This window comes from Anarhichas minor, unplaced genomic scaffold (genome assembly GCF_050575085.1).
Source record: "Anarhichas minor isolate MPS153535 unplaced genomic scaffold, ASM5057508v1 ptg000004l, whole genome shotgun sequence".
Lineage (NCBI taxonomy): Eukaryota > Metazoa > Chordata > Actinopteri > Perciformes > Anarhichadidae > Anarhichas > Anarhichas minor.
The window spans coordinates 8,969,929-8,984,686 of record NW_027466450.1 but is presented as its reverse complement, the minus strand read 5'-3'; the positions used below and the strand labels follow the sequence as shown (position 1 = coordinate 8,984,686).

Here is a 14,758-nt window from a genome sequence, read left to right as displayed (position 1 = left end):
TCCCACTGACAGACCAAAACCAACAATGTGTGAGACCATCTCTTAATATTTCTGACTTCCTTACCCTGTCTGTGGCTCTAAGCCCAAAGCTCATTTGCTACTACCGAAGCCGTAGTTATTCAAAAATGTCTCACAATATATTGTTTCATTTTTAGTAAGTCATCTCCAAAAACAGCAGGGCGTTGAAGTTCTTCATTAAACGTTACTCAAAACAGAGGAGCATTTATTGAGGACAATGTTTCAGCTCTAGTGAGGACGGTGTGCGTTGGATTGACTCAAAATGAACTACGGTGAATATGTTTATCATAATGAGGGAACATGTCACCCAGTGGAACGGAGTGGCTCACTGCTGTGTTTTTAACTGTTTTTGCACAACATTTGAGGTCTAGACACAGAGGAACACGCTATATCAGACTTTGGATACACAGACAATACTTGTTAGTAGGATTCATTGTCTGTTTCGGTCTTTTTGGGGGATTTGTTGACAAAAAGGCACCACAGTATGCATGCTCCTTCAGGAAACCAACACATACAGCGTCAGTAACCGAGTCCAGATGGAACCAAAGATACTGTGCGGCATGTTCTCTACTCCCAACTATGTGTTGTTATCAAAATGGCAACAGTGCTAGACGACTGTCATCAAAGAGCCCACTCTGTGGCTACAGGCTAACAAGCTCGTGTCACATAATGTAGTGAGAAACATAAATTGACAAGTCTCAGCGTTTCAGTGTGAGCGCAGAAACCAGCGTGTCGACATGATAATTATTCATAACCCCGAATGAATAGTTGCACCTGTCATGGAAAACACCTTTTCAAACAATCTGCTTTAACATCATCAATTTGCAGAGCATGGTTAGACATTGCTGGGAGATGCTATAAATGCTGCAACACACTCTGCTATACACACACACACACACACACGCACAAAGGTATCCAATGACTGAATTCACTGCAGCATTGCATATATTTTTGAAAAACACACACTTTGGACAAGTGCTAGACCTGACAGTGGAGGCGAAGGCAGAAACACACACAAACACAAATGCACACGCAGCAGAGTGCACACATAGAAGACTGCCATAGAGCTGGAAGAACAGTTATAAATACCATCCATTAAACTGAGGGATCCTTCACTTCTCCACTCACAGCCTGGAGGAGAGACACATCAGGATGTCAATGAAACAGTCCTGCTAACTTTGTGTGTGAATGTGAACGTGTGAACGCGTGATAGAAGACTCTACCTGCAGCCAGACACAGCTGAGAGCAGGCTTGTAAAGCGACAAAGACACATACCGTTGTTGTGGTACCACAACAACAAAGATAGGATTTCTTGCCGTTTTTTGCTATTTTTGTTAATGACTCCTTTCTGAAAAAGGTGCATAGGCAGCGTGGCTTTGAAACATCTTGAACACCAAACAGCCGAACAGAAGGGATAAAAATGTAACTGTTCACATCTGTTTCCCCTTTATGTGTCAGCCAGGTGGGCTGGTTTTGCATTTATTAGCAGTGAAAACCCAGACTGCGCAACACATTCTTGATAACAGAGGATGGATGGCAGGAAGGTAAAAGATCTGCTGAAGCACTGTTCCAGTTTTCTCACATTCTAGCTCATACACTTGATGTTAATTCAAAGCGGCATTCAGCTCTGATGTTGAATGAGTGAGGGTGGAAGGGAGACAGGAACGCATTGGCGCTGCTTTTATCGACTGCTCGACTAGATTGTCATCTGTGGCAACCCTCTGAAGACAATAGACTTGGTGCATACACTGTAAAAACATCTCTCTTAACGCATGACACAAGTTGACCTAATACCAGGAAAACATATTTAATTCAGCTGTATATTGATTTCACTGGTTACCCATCTCTACACTGCACAGCATCCAATTGCCAATATATCCGATAACCCATCTGGAAACAATATTGGGTGCATACTGGACTGTGCTGCTTGAATGATGGATGATGTTTGGTGGCTGTTAATTGTATGCACTCAATCTCTAATAACATGAGAGGGTCAGTCAGCAGCTTGTGGCAGTCTGACAGGCAGACTTACGAAGCAGAAGACAGAGGGACAGACAGCAGGGGAGATAGGGAGGTGACCGGGTTTCTGTGTGTGTGTGTGTGTGTGTGTGTGTGTGTGTGTGTGTGTGTGTGTGCGTGAGAGTAGGCAACTCACCATCTGCAGTCTCCATGACGCTGATGTGGTGGTTGTAGCCCCGGGAAACGCCTCGCACCGAGGCCACCTGGGGACGCTCCGTATGGAGCGAGGAGCGCTCCGACAGCCCCGTCACATCGGGGGGCGCCGAGTGGTTATCTGTGATGAGTGGGGCGTCGGGGGTTAAAAGGTCAAACGCCAGGTCTATTTTCGGCTATGGTTACTAAATGAAAATCTACTTCATGGTCTTGCAAACAAACTGATCTGACAGCTTTGGAACTTGATTGAGAGGCTAAAAGCCTTTCGTCATCTGCAAGTGGAGAGTCTTAAATTCAGAAGAGCGTGTTTTAACAAGGTTTTTATATGTTTTACCTCCATTTTAACAACCTGTGATGATAATGAATGAATGTTTCTATTCAGAAGATATATTCCCATCAGTGCATAACATATCCACAGAGAATACTTATGCATTACTGTATTGATTAAATACGCCATGTGCACAGCACACGTGTCATTTCAAAAAGTGTGAAGGCCTTCTAGTCATTGTCTACTGCTGAAGTGATTGACGGACAGAATCATAGTTTGAGGGGTCAAGGAACAGGATAATATGGGAGATTTATTTACAGCTTCATTCAGCACCAGTCACTGCTGCTACTTTATGACAGCAACCTTGAGGGGAGACAGGCTGGACAGAAATCTGACAGCTCCATCCTAACAGGATATCGTTCTGCCAGCACACACACACACACACATACACAAGCAAGACGCCAGCTCACTTTGCTGCTGCATAAGAGACGAATGAAGATGGATCCACTGAATCTCACTAACTCGCTTGGGACTCGCATTGCGGCTGTGACACGGGAAGTGGCTGTGAGCCCTTTCACGTGACTGAATGACAGTGAGGTACATTAAGGGTGTTTTCACTCCTATAGTGAGGTTCATTTGGTCGGGACCAAGGAAGAAAAATTATACATTGTTGCATTTTAGTTCTGGTCCGGTTCCTGTTTACACTTTTTTACAAATAAACTAAGAGGAGAAAACACTTAGCTAAACAGACTGACGGGTAACTCGTTAATCGGATAATCAAGAATTAGAGCACTGCATAAATTAAAAGGGGACAAGAACATACAGATTGAGCAGCCGTCATTTGATGGCGTGTTAAGACTGCGTGTGTGTCTCTACTGACCTAGCTGGGTGTGTGCCATAAAGTCGGCCAATGCGGTAGCTGCGGCGTTGGCGTTGAGGGCTGCGTGGGAGGTGGTGTTGGTGGTGGTGACGGATCTCCCTCCTGGGTGGGATGAGGTGGATGACGCGGAGGATGAGGTGGACGAACCCTGGATGACACGGTTAAACCAGTGCTCAACGGCTGGGTGGCCGTGGCCCTGGTAGGGCGTCGAGGTGGCCAGACGTCCCTGCCGGCGGAGTGAGCCCTCGTCTTCCGACGCCGAGGAGGTGTCTGTGTTTGACAGGTCAAGACAGGGCAACGTCACAACAGTGGACAAAGATATGGGGCTGCAGGATTTAGATGATATGCTGATGATGCATTATTTTACTTATACATACTGGAGAGAGTACATATAAGCAGGTGGGATGGCCAGATGGGTTCAATGGAGATGGAAGATGTTGAGCTGAGGGATGCTTGTATTATATTGCCTATAAATGTAGCCATACTAACAACATATAGTCATAAAGACAGCTCACCGCAACAATAGGTGTACCATATATGAATGATAAAGTGTCATAGACTTTGACAACAAACAGACCAGAGTGTTTCATATTTGTAGACGACGACAGCAAGAAAAAGGAATATCAATAAGAACAAAGGAATACAACTAACAAAGGCAGCTTTTTAAGAGAAATATTTATGGTGCAAACTATCCGTATAGTAAGTCTACAGTCGCTATAACGAGGCAGTTAAAAGAACGTTGTGAGCTAACCAAAACTGGTATTCTTGCTTGAAGGGGTTTTGAAAAAAAATATGAATACTGTACTTGCATAAAATACATACACAACCTAAAATAGCCTGACCAAATTTCCTTTATAATGTTGGTTATAATACTTTGGAAGTGCGGTGTATGCTTAAGTTATTGCTTGGGTTGAAACACAGTCATTGATGATTTTACCGTCTCTCCCTTGAGACAGCCGTGAGCAGTTGGTCTCAGCAAAAATAGCCCAAACAGGAACAACTTCAAAGGAAAGTCAGGATCATTCAAAATGAACACATTCCATTTCATCTGCCAAGTACCCAGAAACGCCTGCTCTTTCGACAGAACCACTGACGTTACACAAGAGCAGGCAAAACAACTGTTTTCAAAAATCACCAAGAAAGTTCACACTTTCTCCACGTTATTCATGATTAACGAAGTAAACCGCAGCAACCCATACAAAGAACAGAACTCATTCACACGTCTCAAAATATTATACACAGCATACTTTACAAAACAAAGCCTTAAAAATAATGTGGAAAACCTATCCCAGAATATGGAACCAGTTTTGCGTGTTTCGACAGCAAAAAAAAAAAGAATATAACAGCTCTTGGACAGGGAAACTGGACATAAGATAAAACCAGTGGTCCATGTAAAAGACAAACAGTCTCCTTACACTGTAGTCGTAAAGTCAAGATAAACTTGAAGGTGTTTGAATGCCAATGTAGGCTTGCAAAGCCAGAAGCAACACTTGTAAAGTGACGATGTAGTCCGTCATTGTTGTTGTTCTGCTTTAAGTTGGCCTAGACGGTGACGTAATGACTTGGGTCTCTAGCCTGTGGGAAAGCAAGCTGGTTCTTAGAAGATTCACTAGTCGAACCAACTGTGAACTGGCACCAGCCCAGAACCAGAACTAGGTTTGAGTTGGAAGAAAGGGGGTATGAGAGGATGAGAGAGAGAGACATTTAGAAAACAGAGATTAAGTCTGTGTGTGTGATCAGCACATGCCTGAAGATGTTCTCTAAAGTAATGAGCCTTCTTGCAATTAATCTACCTCCTAATCACTCACAGTATGTAAATACAGGTAAAGTCCATCAACTGAGAAACGTTTCAAATGACTGTTAGGCTCTCCAGTGGCTTTGCAGAGGCTACCAAAGGAAGGCTGGAGGAGGGTTGATCATAACAAGCTTGAATTTAATGTCTCTACAACCAGCGGACTCATGGGGGTTATCTCGCATTCATGAGTCTGTTTGTTATTCCTCTGCCTCCGTCCAATCTCTCTCCCAATCTCAGTAACCTTGACAAAGTTCCACAGAGGGAGAGTGAAACAGGGGGTCAGAGACCAAATGCAAAGTAGAAATAGAGAGGTGGAAATAATGGGAAGGAAACTAATTAAGAAAAAGAGGTATTAGTCACAGATAAACAAGCAAAAAATGGGATAGATAGCAAATAGTAAAGAGTGAGCTAGAGAAAGACAGTCAGTGATGAAAGATTTGGAGGTAGGTAGGAATATAAACTGGTCTCAGTTACTCTCAACTTTTATGTTCAAGCAAACAAAGACAGCTATATTATTAAAGCTTGAGCTTGGCAGTTAAGTTAGTGAATTGGCTGAAGCATCTTCATAATGGTTTGTGCCTGAGTTTAGTTCTAAACCAGCACTGGACAGATAAATAAAATGTTTATAATTCATGCTGAGGGGAAAATGAATGTCTCAACCGAATTTCATGGCAAACCCTTCCAATAGTTGTCAAAAGCACAAATGTACACCTCATGGTGGTGCTAAAGAAGAAGTCAGGAGATCACCAAATGCTGAATTTCCCCTGCACAGTACGGCACAGATCGCTTGACTCGCTTCGAACTGTTCTTTTGCAGTGGAAATTAGTCAAAAGACCGTAGACTTCATCCTCTGGAGACCACGAATGTCTGTTCCAAATTTCATCTATATTTCAGTCTGGAGCCAAATAGTAGACTGACGGACTGACTGTCAAACCAATATTGCCATTCCTAGGGTGACGCCGCTAGCATTGCTAAACATACATCAATCTCAGGCATTGATAAATGGGTTGTTGTGACTGTTGGTCTGTAGATTGGCTACGTTTACTGTACATTGTTGGAATAAGGCTTCTACCGTCCAATCACGCCACAGTGGATTGAATGACAGGTCTGGCAGTAAAATGTTTTTTTTTGCTCACATTACTACTGGTTCTTCACAATCAGACATGGAGCGTTCAAACACGTAGTGTGACCAGATGTAAACCAGCCACTGTAGATTAGCAAGATAAGAGATGGAAAAGGAGAAGGTTAACAGATACAGATACCAACAGTAGGGGGACTTGTTCCTCTAAATATTACTTAACAGCACCATTAGTGGCCAAAAAATCCAATAGATCCACCACCTTATTACGTCCTGACGAAATTTTTCTAATGCAGTCTAATGAAACCATTTAAATTCAAATCTCAGATCAAATGTTAAAGTAAGTAAAATAACCATGCCACTGTGTGTAGACTAATACCCACAGCTGCTATTAGCCTTGAAAACATAGCAGAGCCCCAAATTATATTGTATGTACAGTACATGAGTTTGTGGATCTGTTAGCCATACCTACGTATGTACTTCATCTAAGTAGATCACTCAGAGTGACCATGACGAGACCCCCCCCCCCCCCCTTCTCCCCTTTAAACCCCAATGTCTGAGCTCTTAATCCGTTTACTCGCTGCACCGCTGTGTCCTCTCTCTTTGCCCAAGACATGAGGCTCTAAGGCCCCCCACCAATTAACTCTTATACACCAATGATAAAGCCACTGCAGTGTTAAGAGACTGGACAGTTTGCTGTCATCAAATCTTGCACTGATATCTTACAGACTGATTAAAGATTGATTAAATACCTTTTTTGGAAACAATTGTGCAAAAATAACAATACAAAAAAATAGTTTTTGGGCCTTGAAGATCACAACCAAGAAAAGCTGCAGAACGCAGTAAAATGACATTACAATGAACTGGCCCACACAATTCAAACTGTTATAAAAGCATGCGAAAGGTCAACATTTTGAGACTATGTTAAAAATCTGATTATGCATCCATTATGCAACTCATGTGGGAAGGTCTGCCTGGGAATACAACAGTGAGAACTGGGCCCTTTTGAGTCACACAGAATGGACACATTCATCAAATTGCATATTTCTTTCCAGTAGCAAAAGCTTGACAACATCATCTTCCACCACTGGACACAACAGAGATGCCAGCATCCTACACTGCAATGCTCATGGGAGCACACGGAAACAACCCAGTGCAAGCATTAACTTAGACTGTGTGTCTCCAGGATAAACCTTGCCCTTGGTGAACAGTGTTACAGGAACAGAGGCCTCACCTGGCGGGGTGCATGCCTCAACAGAGGACTGAACTAACACAGATCGTCTCTTGGAGGGCATTGGCATCTTCCTCTCCTTGTACTTTGCCAAAGCTGCTTGGACGGCTTCTGTGTGCAAATCTAAGAGAACACATCACAACACAGTTAAGCTACGGCATAAAAGAAGAACACCAAGCATTTCAAACTGCGAGGCAGTGTGTGGAGACATGATTACCAGATCTGAAGCGTTCATCCCGGGTGTTGGCTGCCCGGGACTTGTTGTGTTTGGAACCTGGCAGAACAGCTTGGGAGGAGGCCTGGATCCTGTTGTCAATTTGCAGAGAAGGATCTACACCTGTAGAGAGACAAACCCAAAGCAGGGAGGGAACAGTTTGTAACAGGACAGAAACAAAATGTATACCTTCCTCTAAAGCAGAAATATGAGCAGATACACTCTTTGCAGAATGTGCCTTGGACATGTGTCCTGAATATTGCTCGACTAAATCAAGTATCCACAAGCTTAATGGTAATCCCTATTTAGGCTGCTTTCTTCTAATACAGTAGCTTGGAGTTGAGAAAGTCTTCACTTAAATTAATCCAGCCTCTCTCGCAGCTTTCCAGCTTTCCAAGGCAAGCTAATGCAAATTACACAGACGTAACAGACATGAGGTGATTAAGCACCATGAATGTCAAACAGACAACATCTTCTAACTAGAGCATTCTAAAAGTATCAAACACCTAAACTCGTCAACCTCTCTGTACTCCGTGTGACACAGGCAGTGATTCATCCTTGTGATTACGCAATCCTCATTTGAGCCTCATTACGTTGCGAGTGGTTAACATCAGAGGGGAAACCCAAGACTACCGCCTGAAGGAAGGTGGTGGTTCGAGCTCTATTTGTAGTCGTCTACCATTGGCTTCACTTCTTCTTCTCATGTTCTCATACTGATGTGTTTGATGTTATGGAAGTATACATACTTCAAATACATCAGAGGATGTAAAATATTACTAAACGAGATGAATCCTTTTTTACCGTACGTCACAAGTTTGATCCAGATAAAATACCCAACCCATTAATTATTGACAGAAAATCTTCATCATACCCCTATTATGGTATATTATGTTCTGCATATTAAAGATCCAAATGTTGTCATTATATGTAGTGCTAATATATTATAGGAACACACCAACTAAAGTAATTTCCCACAACTTGCTTGTATTTCCGTGTTGAGTAATGAAAGGCCTTAGCAGGTATTTTAGGCAGAGTAGAGGGACAACTTTACAAACAATGGAACAGGAAGCCGTTAAAGTAACAGCTTCTGTACTATGAATCAGCAATACATCTGACAGCTTTATAAGGTATGTTTTCCCGACAGTGAGACAGAGACGAAAATACAGTTTAAAGCGACAAACTAGTGCCATGTTTCCACATCCTCCTGTCGGTTCCCTCCTGTACTTTCAGTCTACTTTCTGATAGCTAAACACTCTGTTTTATACTTACAGATACATCACAACAGCAGCACAACAAATAACTACATACACTACATTTTTCTGTGAATACGGAACTAGAAGCCTGCAGAGATGTTATACAGGGAACACAGCTCATCTTTTATTCCATTTAATGAAACCTGATAACTGGATGCTAATGTATGCAGTAACAGAGACATTAGCCCCTGCAAATCCTCATATGCAAACATAGCCAACTGAGTTCATTGCAATGCATTACCAAGCCAGCCAGGTACAACTACCACAAATTTAATCCACAAATGTAATTTGATGGCTACCACTTTTAGAGGCTTCCTTCCCCAAAGGAAGTGTTTGGAATCGCTACAAAGATGTTCAATTCAAACACATTCAAACTGATGACACAACATGAGGGACTCCGCATTAACAGTCCAGCTATATTCATGTACTTCAGCCAAACGTTTATGTAGTCAAAGCCGCCTACAATCATTGGCTAGTGATTGACACTTGTGTATATTTGGCTGTCTTTACAAGTGTAACCATTAGAAAAGGACAGAGTCCTCCCGTGCCACATTCAGCCAGCTAGATCCAACACCTATAGCTGGCTGGCCAGTCAGACACCCGGCCAGCCAGACAGCCATCAGCCCGCCTGGCTTTTCAGCAGCAGCTTAGTGGGGATAAGCGAGCTCCACACTGTCAGCAACTCTCGGACGGCAGCAGCACACACACGGAAATGCTGAGCAACATTCACACACGCTTTGACTAAATCTGTTCAATAACACTTTCAAATTTTAGACACGCTTCGTTAAGGCCCGCGGTCATTTAAGGAAACATAATGCATGGAGTCTGACACATACACACACACATACACACACACACAGCATCCCCTGGGCATGGATAGACACTTCAATATATTATGCTGGTCCCTTATATTGCTCTGACAGCCCAGTCGCACATCAGCCTTTCCCCAGCCCCTGCAGGAAACAGGTCTATATAAACAAGCCAGGACACCAGACCCGGTTGCTGGGAAGAACACACTTCTGAGACACAGCGCACAGAGCCAATCAGAGGCTTGCTCCGTTACAGCAGATGTTGTTATTGGCCCGTAGCGCTCCCTGATGAATTTCTAGCACCCGTCTGATGCCTAACACTTACAGGTGTGGCGGCTGATGACACAAGTGCTGTGTCTCACTTCTTTCAGAGAATAAATACGCTTGGCTAATGACCTGCATCGAGTACCCGATCGCATATTAGAGTCGCAGACATTAATAAGCAATTGAAATGACACGTGCCTAATATATATGAATGGATGACAAATTCAGGTTGAATGAGCTGGGACACAGCAACTGCATTCATTTAGATTTTCATAGGCAGAAAATCTAAACCAGATGTCAAAAACAAAATCACTCAAGATAAGACAACACATACCTGTATTCTTACTGAGGATGGACAACAATTCCCCCACAGAGCTTTTCCTAAATGTTTGACTTCCCAGTATGGTCAACACCTAAAGCAAGCATTTACTCTCAAAGCTCACAGTGCAGCTTCAAAACACTCAAATAAAAACAAAGGAAATGAATTTACTCTGTCATAGATCTAAACAATCTGTCTTTGTACCATACGTTATTGCACTTGGCACATGTACTGTAGTCCTGTTGCTACAGTGAAATATAAGGCAGTAAAACGGCTTGCGAAATTTTGCATGGAGCTCAGAAACTTTCAGTCTATTGGTCTCCTATTTCTACCCTGCAGCTGTTAAACCCTAACCCACTCATTCATTTACTAACTCCCAACACATCCATTCATCCCGCTGGAAGAATGTCACCCATAGCCCATCTATTTCTGCCCGATATCTATCACGTCCCTTCTTTTTAAGTGTTAGGATCCAGACTGAGTGGATCTAACAATGAATGACAGAAAGGAAACATATGAATCCATGATAACAAGAAGGGAGAGGGAGCGACGGAAAGACATAGAATGAAGGAGATGATCCGCCCCAAGCTGAATAACAGGCCTGCTAACTCCAGTGGAAAGCCTTGAGTGAGCAGCCCACAACAGACACTGGTTTCCACTGAGGCTTGCTGTTCTGATAGCAGGCCAAACCGATGACTGCCATGAGCCCCGGACAAAGAACGGGGAACCATGAAGTATAAAGACAGCGACGCCTCTCTGGGATTTGGACTGACTGACTGACTGCTCAACTGGGGCTAAAAATACGCTGAATTGATATATAAGTGTATGTACGCACAGTCAAAAGCCAGAGGCCGATAAAAAGTAGAGACACACATCTTGGAAAATTCACGCCCCCTTGTTTTTTCAAAGTTAATTATTCTCAACCACCTACAGCCTAAGACAGGATGGCAGGTAGAATATGCACAAACTGCATTAAATAAACAAACCACTCTAAATAATGAGCATTCTGTAAGACAGGAACTTAGTGATGAAAGCAGCACGCAAGCACACAAAACAATCAAATGAGACAAAATCTTGACCAGTTATCATTCCAGCAGCGACACCTACTATTTGCATTTCCAATACAGTCTGTCTTCATTGTTTTGGTTGGTTAGCATCTATTTTTAGTTGGCCCCTACAAACACTATAATACTGTATATGGCTGCTGCAGGGCTGTGGCAATAATAACAGACCCAAGGATAACAGAACCACAGTTAAAGAATCAAGGGCACAGCAGCAGACGTATCAAATCTAACCAGATGAATTACATAGATGTGTCCAAAGCCTCCATAGAATCCTTCATGGCAACTTATAGCGCTAACATTAAAAATCAACTTCTAAACTCTTTGGATTTGCTGTATGCTGATTGTTCAAGTTTTGGGATTTTATTTTTGATTTATTTTTCTTTAAAAAAAATGTAAAACGCACGGTATGTGAACGAAGACACACCAATAATCATCATTATTAAAATCATAAGATTCTTTTTTTCCCCATTTTGTTTGCTCTTGCCATGGACACAATGCTAACTGCTATGCTAACAGGCAGCCAGGGGAAACAAATGTAAACCTGCTCTGGACAGTAAATTCCCTGCAGGCCTGTGTGCCTTACCTTGTATCTGTGGGATGTATGGTGCCAACAGCTTGCCTCTTTTCTTCTCATAGCCCTTCTGAGTGATGTCCCCTGTACAGATAGAGACAGAGAAATACAGAGGAACAGACAGACAGAGAGAGAGAGAGAGAAGAAGGGGGGGGGGGGGGGGGGCAGAGATATGAGTCATTAGCTGCTCTGCCGTGCCCTGGTGGTGTGTGTGTGTGTGTGTGTGTGTGTGTGTGTGTGTGTGTGTGTGTGTGTGTGCACGCTACAGATGACACTGCCAGGCTGGTTACACTGGCACCACGGGGCACCAGAGGAGGGTTGCGGTAGCCGTTTACCAGCTCTCACCTCACCCACTGGATGTCTGTGTCTGTCTCTCTCTCTCTCTCTCTCTCTCTCTCTCTCTCTCTCTCTCTCTCTCTCTCTCTCTCTCTCACACACACACAGGAAGTGACATTGCAAATGAAAGATGTTTAAACTGACAGATATGCGTGAGGAATTTCCGACCGAATGCTTGAATGATAACATCGACGAGGCAAGAGGCATTTAAAAGATCATTTGTCTGGTGCGGCGGGAACAATTTCCCCTCGCAGTGTTTTTACCAGAAGTAAAAAATACTGCTGATGTGAGCATGAACTGAATCCCCCTCAGTTGTCTCCCCACACACAATTAAGGCCGCCTGTTAAAAAAGATCTAGCTGCATGTTATTTTTAATAGCCCTATTTGAAAGAAACGCCATTGTGCAAGCTTTTTCAAACCTAGAATTTAACTAGAGTAAACGAAGAAAGAGAAAAATGAGGGCAGATAGCGACGGAGAGATAGAGTAAAGGTACAAGGCAAAGTGATATAATGGCTCTGTAGATGCAGCAGGGTATAGAACCCAACTCTGCTAATTGTCTCTAGACTTAGAAACTAGACTGAGAGAGGGGCTGACTGACAGCACCTCTAACACACAAACCATGAGAATGTACACAAATATAAGAGCTCTCAAACACCCCGAAGGATGAACGAAAAAAAGTTTATTGTGGAAAATATGCCAGTCAAACAGTCGGGCTCAAAGTGTCAAAGTCAACAGACACTTGTCGTGACGTACGCATTGTTTTGGCAGGAAGCTAGGAACTGCTCACAAAAGTCAACGCAAGATCTTATTTTCCACTGGACGTTGACACTGGAGGCCAATGAATAGGGGTCTCGCTGTGCTTTATGTTCATCTCTATAGGCTCTCAGTGGGGGGTCATTAGGGTGGAGGTCAAGTGAAAAAGCAATAAGTTCAATAGGGCTATATCTGAACAGAACAAATTGATTAAAACCCTCCCCATTTGGTCCCATTCTTCACCTCACCATGGGGAATATTTACTTTACTTGCTCCTTATTGATGTGTTTAACCTATATTCATTTATAAAAGTGTTTTTTACCTTTCCCCTATCAACGTATAGCCCTTCATATTGATTAATGAATATGAATTAATGATCGTTGTATTATTTCCAACATTGCCTACACGAAGTATCCTTGATTTATCTTTGCTCCTCAAGCCTCTTGAACACAACAGTGTGGTAGTGTGAAGGCAGGTGTCGATGGTCACACTGGTTGCCGCACTGGTCCTGAGTCACCAGTAACAGCTGAATGCCCGCACTGTTAAATGTCCAGGAGAGCTGGAGGCTGGCAACAATACAGCGCTGTTCACAGGCCGGCTGACCTGACACTGACTCTTTCTGGTGATAAGTGTCTCTTGTTTGTATGCGTGTACATCAGTATATGTTTGTGCGCATGCCAGCATGTCTGAGTGTGCGCACTACAGCAGCCAGCCAGCCTGACAACCGCACAATAGAGGGCCATTCTCTGCGGCGGCTCCAAATTCTGGCTAGCAGCCCCGGTGACCAAGCGGCCCCTAGTACACACTGATCCATCAAGTTATGTCTCGGTGAAGCTAATCTATTCATCTGAGAACAAACCGCTTTGCCATTAAATATGGAGGAATGGACTCAAGCATGCAATGGTAAACAATGAGCCTTACCCGGAGTCTTCAAATGCAAAAACAACAAAGTCTGAGGCACCAAAGGATTACAATATTTAGTGTGTGTTTGCATATGCATGCACTTATATTTGTGTCTGCATGTTTACAAATTCACAGACAGATGCTCCATTTCCGTTCTGTGCTTGAGCTTCGAGTGCCTCCGTAAGAGGAAAAAATGGGAGGATCCAAAGGTCAATATGTGGCCTGCCGCCTGGGGAATAACTGAGGGGGGGGGGGAGAGGGCGGTGGGTTAGAGAGAATGATGGAGCGATGGATGGAGGGAAGCTTAGCGCATACACCAAATTGCACAGTCACAAGGGACAAGCTGTAGCCATACAGTATATTTACAGCAGAGTGGGAAACACTTCACTTGACCCCCTTCACCCTTCTGCGCTGACGACAGGCTTTACCACATAATTGAGCTGTAAAGAAGAAGGGAAAGGGTGTGTCACCAAACAAGCACCTGGGGGGGGGGGGAGAGAGGGGATGGTGGGAACGAGTAAATAAAAACTGAAAGCAAATGTGTCAAAGAGGGAGGTGAACAAAAGCACGAGAGGGAGGGGGAGAGAGAGAGAGGAGACATTTATCATGTCGTGATGGTTAGAGAATGTCCCTGGGGGCTCAGCTGGTTTTTCTTTCCTCAACCTGCATCTACCTTCATCAAAAGCAACCTCCTTTGTGGCCTTCATCCCTCCACTCTAACCTCTTCACCTTCTTCACACGAACCATTATAGTCATCTTTTGTCCTCTCTTTTTAATTACCTGCAGCAGTTTTTGCTTGTGGGGGTGGGGGAGATAGAAATAGCAAAGG

General features: G+C 43.4%; 1 protein-coding gene across 7 annotated transcripts in view; it reads right to left on the bottom strand.

Moving 5' to 3' along the window:
• dip2a (disco-interacting protein 2 homolog A) overlaps positions 1-14,758 on the bottom strand; it is a 71,890-nt gene that overhangs the window by 18,541 nt on the left and 38,591 nt on the right. For 4 of the 7 annotated variants that reach the window (XM_076108659.1, XM_076108666.1, XM_076108674.1 and 1 more), the window contains exons 2-7: positions 11,949-12,020; positions 7,660-7,779; positions 7,446-7,565; positions 3,339-3,608; positions 2,174-2,311; positions 1,108-1,149 (exon numbers count right to left, since the gene is read on the bottom strand). In XM_076108659.1, coding sequence (XP_075964774.1) covers positions 1,108-1,149; positions 2,174-2,311; positions 3,339-3,608; positions 7,446-7,565; positions 7,660-7,779; positions 11,949-12,020 — 762 coding nt within the window. The remainder of the gene's footprint in view (positions 1-1,107; positions 1,150-2,173; positions 2,312-3,338; positions 3,609-7,445; positions 7,566-7,659; positions 7,780-11,948; positions 12,021-14,758) is intronic. The other 3 variants (XM_076108686.1, XM_076108688.1, XM_076108689.1) reach the window with 1 other exon arrangement.